This window comes from Telmatherina bonti (assembly GCF_933228915.1).
Source record: "Telmatherina bonti genome assembly, chromosome: 9".
Taxonomy (NCBI): Eukaryota; Metazoa; Chordata; class Actinopteri; order Atheriniformes; family Telmatherinidae; genus Telmatherina; species Telmatherina bonti.
The window spans coordinates 41,444,814-41,455,042 of record NC_136627.1 but is presented as its reverse complement, the minus strand read 5'-3'; the positions used below and the strand labels follow the sequence as shown (position 1 = coordinate 41,455,042).

General features: G+C 44.3%; 1 protein-coding gene across 1 annotated transcript; it reads left to right on the top strand.

Annotated features, from left to right (window-relative positions):
• Window positions 1–884: 884 nt before the first annotated feature.
• Window positions 885–10,145, top strand: LOC306760078 (S-arrestin-like; the record flags this gene model as incomplete). Its single annotated transcript, XM_079245856.1, has 14 exons — window positions 885–941; window positions 1,043–1,103; window positions 1,216–1,260; window positions 1,438–1,637; window positions 1,761–1,820; window positions 1,915–1,982; window positions 2,075–2,210; window positions 2,722–2,806; window positions 4,080–4,152; window positions 4,264–4,401; window positions 5,720–5,803; window positions 7,560–7,612; window positions 8,291–8,300; window positions 10,052–10,145. The coding sequence occupies exons 1-14, from the start codon at window positions 894–896 to the stop codon at window positions 10,143–10,145; spliced, it is 1,155 nt and encodes a 384-aa protein (XP_079101982.1). The 5' UTR covers window positions 885–893.
• Window positions 10,146–10,229: the final 84 nt, after the last annotated feature.

Here is a 10,229-nt window from a genome sequence, read left to right as displayed (position 1 = left end):
GCTGTAAACAACAACAACAGCTGTAAACAACAGCTGCTGTAAACAACAACAGCAGCATCAGCTGCAAACAACAACAGCTGTTGTAACCAAAACAGCTGCTGTAAACAACAACAACAACAACAGCTGTAACCAAAACAGCTGCTGTAAACAACAACAACAGCTGTAAACAACAACAGCAGCATCGACTGTAAACAACAACAACAGCTGTTGTGAATAACAGCTGCTGTAAACAACAACGGCTGCTGTAACCAAAACAGCTGCCATAAACAACAACAGCAGCTGTAAACAACAACAGCTGCTGTAAACAACAACAGCAGCATCAGCTGTAAACAACAGCTGTTGTAACCAAAACAGCTGCTGTAAACAACAACAACAACAGCTGTAACCAAAACAGCTGCTGTAAACAACAACAACAACAACAGCAGCAGCATCGACTGTAAACAACAACAACAGCTGTTGTGAATAACAGCTGCTGTAAACAACAACGGCTGCTGTAACCAAAACAGCTGCCATAAACAACAACAGCAGCTGTAAACAACAACAGCTGTTGTAACCAAAACAGCTGCTGTAAACAACAACAACAACAGCTGTAACCAAAACAGCTGCTGTAAACAACAACAACAACAACAGCTGTAAACAACAACAACAACAGCTGTTGTGAATAACAGCTGCTGTAAACAACAACGGCTGCTGTAACCAAAACAGCTGCCTTAAACAACAACAGCAGCTGTAAACAACAACAGCTGCTGTAAACAACAACAGCAGCATCAGCTGTAAACAACAGCTGTTGTAAACAAGAGCTGCTGTAAACAACAGCTGCTGTAAACAACAAAAGGGGATGCCACTCAGTCTTTGCACATTTGCTCCCTACAGGTCCACACCTGTCTGTCAGAATGAGTCCAAAGCAGGTTGTCTTTAAGAAGCTGTCCCGGGACAAGTCGGTGAGTTCTGTAGTGGTTCTGGTGGCATAGGGGAGGCGGGTTGCCCTGCTCAGTGTGATAGTAAACACTGTGCTGTCACATCCCTTTGCTTTTTTGTCCAGGTGGCCGTCTACATGGCCAAGAGAGACTTCGTTGACCACTGTGACTTTGTGGATCCAGTTGGTGAGTTCCAACAGAGGGCTTTCCTTGCTGGGGACCATCAGTATGGTTCTGCTTGATTCTGAATGGACAGGGGATGATGTCATGGGGTCTCTTTCTTGGTTCTTGTTCTCAGATGGAGTGGTTGTGATTGACCCAGTGCAGCTCAAAGGAAGAAAAGGTGAGTTCAGAATCCTAAACTAGAACAGGACTCTCCCTCAGGCTGATGGGTCAGTCCACCACTGTGAAGGTCCAGTGTTCTGGTCCAGTTCTGGTTATACTGGCTTTACAGGATTGTGATGCTGCTCCAGGTATTGTGCCTTCCTGATGTTTGCTGAATAAAATCTGTCTCTGGCAGTGTATGTGATGCTGTCATGCACATTCCGGTATGGCCGTCAGGACATGGATGTGATGGGCGTAGCCTTCAGACGTGACCTGTTCCTGGTGACACGGCAGGTTTACCCAGAGATGCAGGACAAAGACAAGCTGACCCACACCAGGGTCCAGCAGAAGCTGCTGTGCAAACTGGGAGACAACGCTTTCCCCTTCTTCTTTGAGGTGAGGGCATGGCCAATCTGAGCCTGACCGGGTCTGAAACAGGGCTGGGTCTGGTCTAACCTGGTTCTAGACCAGAAAAGTCTTATCTGTTGTGTCCAGTAAGAACCAACAATTCTGTTTCAGTTTCCAGACAATTTGCCGTGTTCAGTTAGTCTGCAGCCTGGACCGTCAGATGTGGGAAAGGTAATCCTCATCCACCCATCCATCCATCCATCATCCATCCATCCATCAATCAATCCATCTTCTTTGTTTTGTTGTTAATCTCTGTATTTAAAAGAAATGTGCAGTGGAGTTTGAGGTCAAGGCTTTCTGTGCTGACAATCAAGACGAGAAGATTGAGAAACAGTGAGTGAACTTCCAGGCTGATGGATATGAGTCCTGGATCCATCCAGAAGTCCCTATCTCATTTCCCTCTTGTGCTTTGTATCTCTCTGCAGGAGTTCGGTTCGTCTAACCATCCGTAAGATCCAATACAGTCCAGATAACACAGAGGTGGCTCCACTGGCAGACATGACCTTTGAGCTCCTGATGTCAGAGAAACCTCTGTATGTCAAACTCAGCCTGCCCAAAGAGGTTAGAGCTGACACAGAGATGGGTCAGAACGGATCCTTCTAGTTGACCACCACAACTCTGAATCCAGCCCTGAAAACTGGTTCAACGACAACAACCCAACCTTGCATTTATTCTACCATAGTCACTAGCCTAGGAGCATTCAGGGCTTCAAAACCCAGCCATTATCTGCAAAAAAGTATAGATATAGAGGGCCTACATGTAGTCCCAATCACTGCCACAGTGGGTCCCCTCTTTAGGCAAAATCCACCATCCATGGACCGACCAACAATCCTTTTGACCCACGAACCATCCTATGGACCCACCAACCATCCCTTTGTCTCAACAACCATGACAGGGACTAGGACACACCAGAAGACACTTACATGGGGGGGGGGGGGGGGGGGGGGGGGGGGGGGTCATATAGTCTATTCATGAAGCAGTTTTTTTCATGAAAAATTCAGAGGCATATTTCACACTGAGATGATGATGATGATGATGATTAAGATGAAGATGTCTTTCTGTCTGTTGATAGACGTTCTATCATGGTGAACCCGTCAAAGCAAATGTTGAAATTACCAATTCATCCAGCAGGGACATCAAGGAAATCAGTTTGTCAGGTGATCTTTCATCCATGCCTGTTATATCTGTCCTCCCACATTTACCCCTGTCATCACTCATTTATACCTGTCTTCACCTGTTTGTGCATAATTAGAATTAGTGTAAATACTGAGTAAACATATAAATGTTGCAGTGACGTGCGTCATGCTTTACAATGGATGCAGGATGGGGTGAGTTTTTAGGGACCAGGAAGATTTCCTGGCCCTTGATCATGACTGGCTGATAAGCAGATTTAGAGTCCAGACAGCTGGGCTCTTACATCTGTGTACTAAACTGGGTCCAGTATAGATGGACCGACCTGCCGGAACCATGTGATCTCGGGGTGTCTTCAGTTGTTGACATCTCTTGGGTTCCTGGCAGCTGGCTCTGTCCAGCAAGGATTAGCTGACAGCTCGGCTGATATGCAGAACAGGAGACATTTTCTGCCCAAAGTTAAATGTTGACATTTTATCTGTTCTGGAATATCTCAGAATCCCTGAGAGCTGTAAAGCAGCTGTTCTGGACACCATCATTAAAATGAAAGTACATGAATTTTCCTGCACTGGGAGAAAAGACAAAAATCAATTCAGTTTGTAGAAAACTCTGGTTTTCCACTGTGTTTCTTTGCTCTTTTCTTCATGTTTGTCATGGTAAAAAATGACATAACATTTATCAGCTGCTCATTTACATACCCATTGCTATTTATGAGGCGCTTTGTATCGACCATATATGGTGTGTCGAGGACAGAACACAAGGTGGAGCCTTGTAGCAAATGTTGAGGTGGGATTCATATAGGTGTCATTGCTGGTAGGAGGGCTTCACCTGGTTTTATAAAGTCTGATTCTTTTTGGCATAAGAACAGTTTTAGTATCAATCCTACAGTGTTTAGAGACCCCTCCTCACCATAGTAACCAGTCAAAGGGAGGGGACAGCCCGATCGAGAGAGGAAAATCAGAGAGAGCAAGATGGGATAGCAATGTGGACCAGTGCAGATGGTTATGGAAGGGTGAGATTGTGAAGGGCCTTAACAGTAAAAGAATTCAGAAAAAGACACATGAGATTATGGGGAGCCAGTGAAGCTGTTGTAGGACAGGTGTGATGCAATCAGAGAAGACATTGACATCTGTTCCTACCTGTCCACACCTGTTGTGTCTGATAACCATAGAAACTTTTCCACCCAATGCCATAATTGTTGTCATGACAACCAGCTGAGGAAGGATATGCTTGCATGTGTCTCACCTGAATGTGTGTGTGTGTGTGTGTGTTTACTAACAGGTTTGTTTGTGTGTTCAGTTGAGCAGGTGACCAATGTTGTTCTTTATTCCAATGATAAATACGTCAAATCTGTGGCCAAAGAAGAAACAGAGTAAGTGTTTTACTGTCTTTTGGGTTTTCTCCCTTTGGTTCTGGTAGAACCAGGTGGGTCTGCCTGTCACCTGTTGAAGCTCAACTTCCTGTTTGGTTGTTTGACTTCCAGCGACTCAGTTCCGGCTGGTACTACCATGAAAAAGGAGTATACCCTGTATCCGCTGCTGGTCTACAACAGGGACCGCCGAGGAATTGCTCTGGATGGACGCCTGAAACATGAAGACACCAACTTGGCTTCATCCACAATGTAGGACAGCTAAACCTTGCGTGAACTGAGCCAGCAGAACCTACCCACAACTTTCAGAACATCATAACACGCCACCTGATAATTCACTCCCCACCTTGACTGGACCACATCTGCCCTCTAAAAGAGTCTCACTGACTAGAACCAAAGGTCCTGAAGACCATGGTTTTTCAGGGGGTTTGTGCTCTACAGTAGAGCTGCACAATTAATCGTTAAAGAATCACGATCTCGATTCATACTTGTTTACGATCTCATTTTCAAATGACAACAATTTAAAAATAAAAAAAAGACCACAAATGTACCGTATTTTGAACTGGGACATCTGCAACAAAACAAGTGCTTCCTCTTTCTCCCTCAACAAATGACAACGGTGGATCCTTACACCACACGACGCAGATGCCGGCTGGTAGGAAAAACCTGCCATCTTTTTTTGTTAAAAGCGACCAGCAACAAATCTAGCGACTTTTACTGGAGTTACTGGAGACGTTTCTGGTGTTTTGGCGACTGACTTGAAAGCACATCTTGTTTAGCGGTTACTGTCAGGAACGAGCAGTGGGAGCCTCTCCCCATCATAAAGCACTCCCAGCCAGTCAGAGGAGCAGAAAGGACACCTGCACAAGTCCATGTGCACAGTCACAATGAATAGAGCACGTGCAAATACACGGCTGATCCCAGCCTGGCTTACAGAGTGGGATGTAAACTAACATAATTTCTGTTGTCTCTGTTTGGTCCATTTAGATTGTTAATGTCCAGTTTAAACTGTCTGTCCAGTAAGTAGTTTAAAGTTATGGTTTTGCCAACATATGTTCATGTTTTATTTTGACTAAAAACAAACCAAAAGTAAGAAAACTGCAGAAAACAAACCAAAACAAAACAAAGTAACTCTGCTAAAGTGTCTCTTTTGGGTCACTTTGCTGGTCCAAAGTAAAGAAACCATCCTAAAATATGTTTAGTACTATAAATAACCTCTTTTCTGTTGGTTTTTTTAAAGTATTTTTTTTATTTTGCCATTGAAATAGGCAGTCATGATCTCAATTCTAAGCAAAAATATCGTGATTCTCATTTTATCTAGAATCGTGCAGCCCTACGCTACAGGGACATAAAACCCTTTCTGAAATCACTAAGAACATGTCCATCAACTGTCAGGTAGCTTATGACCTGATCAATCGCAAGATCGATATCTTTCAGAATCAATATCTATGTCAGAATTTATACATGATCAGGGTCAATGCCGAAAAGCCAGTATTGCAAGTCCAAGTCATAGCTTTGAGGTGAAGCAGAATGTTCTGAAAAGGAGCTGATGTCTCTCTCTGTGCCTCAGGGTGAAGCAAGAGGTACTGAAGGAGGTGCAGGGGATGCTGGTGTCCTACAAGGTGGTCCTGAAGATGATTGCGTCAGGGTACGTGTAACCTGCTCAGAATGTCAGGAATTTACAACACCAGGACCACAATCTGCGAAGAGTCCAGCCAGCTAAGAGCCAGTTTTGCTGTGAGCTTGCCCTACCAAGAACCTGGCCCGCTGCAAGCCAAGGGCCCTCTGAAAGCTTGGCCTGCTGGGAGCTAGGCCCACCAAGAGCCCAGCCTGCCAGGAACTTGGCCTGCTAACAGCCCCAGCCTGCTGAAAGTCCAGTCTGCAAGGAACTCAGCCCACCTGAGCAAGTTATCCATTCAGCATCAGTTACCATCGTGATTTAATCAATGAAAAGGGGAACAGTGTCGTAGTAAAGAAAAACTCAGATTAACCCTAAAGTTGCCTCCATTTAAGAAAATCTGGATTCCTGGTTGGGGTCTCATGTCGATCGCTGTGTTTACAGATATGCTGTGTTGTCCCTCATAATTTCAGAGGAATTAATAACAATATGCATCTTCAAGCGATTACCTGTGAATTCTGAATATATTTAGACTATTTTCAAGAGTTGGAGTCCACTGCAAAACCTGCAGATACACTTTCTGTACAAAGATGTTAATTTTGGGTTTGTTCTCCATGACACTGATCTGAGGTCAGTGTGATTGAAGTGTGTATTAACTTCTTTTGTGTTCCTGTTTCAAATGCTGCTGTTAATTCACAGGATGGTGGGATCCAGGTACGTTCACACCAACATACAAATGTAGAAACATAGATACTCTGGAAATGTCTGGAATTTCTTCCAAAAGATTTTCAGGGTCTCAAGGAATAAAAATGAGATGGAAAAAAACATCAAATATCACAAAATTCTATTTTGTGAAAGATGAAAACTGAAAACTTCTTGAAATGTGTCCATCTCTGTCCTCTTCTTCAGTTTGTCCATCTCTGTGTCTTCCTTCAGTTTGTCCATCTCTGTGTCTTCCTTCAGTTTGTCCATCTCTGTGTCTTCCTTCAGTTTGTCCATCTCTGTGTCTTCCTTCAGTTTGTCCATCTCTGTCCTCTCCTTCAGTTTGTCCATCTGTATCTTTCTCCACCTCTGTCTTCGGTTGGTCCCAGTGGCGTTGTCAGTCACTGTACATAGATGCTCCTAAACTGAGCTGCCACCCGCTCCGTGGTCTGCAACGGTAAAACATGGGACTGACTGGACTATGGGATGGAGGCAAATGGCGGCTAATCTAGACATTCGGGACACAGACACAGTGGTGTTTTTAGTGCTGAGTAACAGAACAGTGTCGCCACTTGAAGAATGGTCGAGTTAAAGAGAAGAGAGAGAGAGAGAGACATCATGTCAGCTGCATCGGCAGCAGAGGAAGTTAGCTCTGAGAAGCAGCAAATGTGTTGCCACAAGATTTAGTGATAAACTCCACGAAGCGTCGTCTGCTTCACCGGTGAAGGGAAGAGGGTTTACCCCGAAGATAGCTGAAGCTTCTCCTCCTCTCCGTCTGCCGAGGAGGAAAGTTTATCCGCTGTTTCTGTTGGAGTTTCCAGACAGTAGAGACAACAGCAGAGCAGCAGGGACACTAAACTGTTGAAGAAATGTTGTTTAGGACCAAAATTATCAGACAGAAAGACCCGGAAAATAACTTTTTTTTTTTTAAAGCTAAATGGCGGGGTTGGTCCATCTCTGTCTGTTCCTTCAGTTTGTCCTCTGTCTCTTTCTTTGGTTGGTCCAACTCCCCACCAATATCTGACTGTCCATTTGTGTGTGAATCATAGGTTATGAAGTTTGTTCACTTGACTATGTGTCTCTTTTTCAGCGAGGTGTCTCTGGAGGTTCCCTTCAAGTTAATGCATCCTAAACCAGAACCAGGTAACAGCCATACATTTTCATGTTTACATCTCTAAATAATCCTCTTTGGGACCTGGACTTGGTTCTAATCTGTCCCTGAATGCAGCACCAACAGTAAGTGACACTTGAATGAGGAAATGTGGTCTGAGGTGAGCAGCAAGACTGTGCAAAGACAGTGTGCATGTGTATATGTGTGCACGTGTGGGTAATCATATTGATAAGCTGTAATCTGATGTTTATCTCAGGGATGTAAAACATCTTCCTGTTTACACAATAGGCTGCTGTCAGCAGGACATGCCATCAAGCTGCTTAAGCGTGTGCATAGACCTCAGTCTCAGCTGAAATAATGGATTAATCAGTCATATGATCAGGTGTTTATTTTCATGAGGATCCTCATTGGTGACATCCAACAACAGCTGCTGTTTTTCCTGAGGCCTGGGATCTGTGCACATATACATCTGTCACATAAACACTTCCTACATAACATATCTACAGACATGGTCTGCTCCTGCTCCTGCCAGCATGTTTCTCACATGCGTGTTGAAACATCCATGCACTTCTTAATGCTTCCACCACATGTTTGGACTTAATGATGCAGTTTTTCTGATATATTTTGGTGTGCCATCTAAAAAAAATGATAAAAACTTGAACTAAACCATCTTTTTCCTGTTCTTCATGTCCTTGCCATCCAAACTTCAGCCAAGGACAGGTAAGAGTTCAGAGATGAACAAGGGGAGGGCTTTAACTTGGTCCTGAGGGTTAGGGTTAGAGTTGTCCAGACTTTCTGAATAAATTTGACTGCTTTACAGAACTGCTTGTCTTGTGACCTTAGGGTCAGAGGTTCGAGTCCTGCTCCCCTATGCTGCTGCTGCCCAAGCCCAGAAGCAGAAAATGCAGAGGGTTGTGTTAGGAAGGGCGCCCGGGATAAAACGTGCTGTTGTGACATCTTTAGAGTCTGAAGGAAAAAAATCACATGGTTATAAAGAGGTTAATAATGACCCTGAGGAAAGACGGATAAAGAGTGGGCTGAACAGATAGAGGGGGGAGAGGACTGAAAGAATGAGTCAGTTGAGGAAGTCAAGTGAGTATAAGGAGGTTCACCCGGTGATGGGAGATGTGCTTGAAGCTCTGTCCCCAGTCAACTCATTTACTTGATTTCACAAGTATGGACCCCAGAGATCATCAATTCAATTCAGCTTTATTTATATAGCGTCAAATCACTGCAATGCCATCTCAAGAGGCTTTGCAGACAGGAAAAAAAAAAAAAAAAAAAACCATAATGAAAGCCAATTCATAACACCCTATATAAGGAAACCAACAGATTGAGGTGGAGGTCCAACTGCTGTTTGGGGGGAAGAGGACAGAAAGACAACAGACAACAGGAACTGCTACTCCCGGCCAGGGAGACCTGCTGAGACAGGAGACATACATGTTAATGATGCAACACTGTTATGGGGGGGGGATAAAAGAGAGAGATAAAGAGAAAGAAGCTCAGTGTATCAGGAAATGTCCCTCAGCAGTCTAAACCTATAGCAGCATAACTAAGGGATGCTAACCATCCCTAGCTATAGGACTTATCAAAAAGATAAGTCTTCAGCCTAGTCTTAAAGGTGGGGAGGGTGTCTGCTTCCCTAACACTAACTGGGAGTTTATTCCATAAGAGAGGGGCCTGATAACCAAAGGCTCTGCCTCCTGCTCGGCTCTTTGAGACTCTAGGAACCACAAGTAAGCCTGCAGTCTGCGAACGAAGTACTCTGCTTGGTATATAAGGAACTATGAGGTCTTTGATATATAGTGGTGCCTGGTTGTGGAGGGCTTTATATGTAAGGAGAAGGATTTTAAATTCTATTCTAGATTCAACAGGCAGCCAATGAAGAGAGGCTAAAACTGGAGAAACATGATCTCTCCTGCTGGTTCTGGTCAGGACTCTGGCTGCAGAATTCTGGATCAGCTGAAGGCTTTTCAGGGCATATTTAGGACAGCCCAGTAATAGAGAGTTACAGTAATCTAGTCTCCAAGTAACAAAAGCATGAACCAGTTTTTCTGCATCACTCTGAGACAGAATGTCCCTCATCATTGTGATGATTCGGGTGGAGGAGGAACAGGGTGGGTGTTGCCTCAAGTAATCGGGGACCTGATTTATGGGATCCCTAAAAATGGGGAATTGTAATGGAGCTAGGAAGAGAACTGTGGGTTTGAGATGACGAGGTCTGAGAATCTGGAGGATGGAATGCCATGTTGGACTTCTGGGTCAGGATGGTGGGGATGCAGCACTCATGCACAATAAAAGGAATGAGTTCTGTTCTGGGGACAAACCAGATTTTGGAAATGTTTTAGTCCTCCAGTTTCAGGGCCTGTATTGGCTTCCAGTCTGAAGTATTCAGCCAGAGACATGTTCATGTTGAAGCTATTTTATGATGATGATGATGATGATGATGACCCTTCCTCTGTGTACTACAGTGAACCTGACAACATGGTGTTTGAGGATTTCAAACGAGCCTATCTGAAGGGAGTGGTCTATGGGGATGATGAAGAGTCCCCAACTGAGGCATGAAGTAGAAAGATGGCTGCCACATCCAGAGCTGATGACTTGCACAACGACCATTGTTGTGTTGCTGTAGCCACGCCTGGGGAAAGA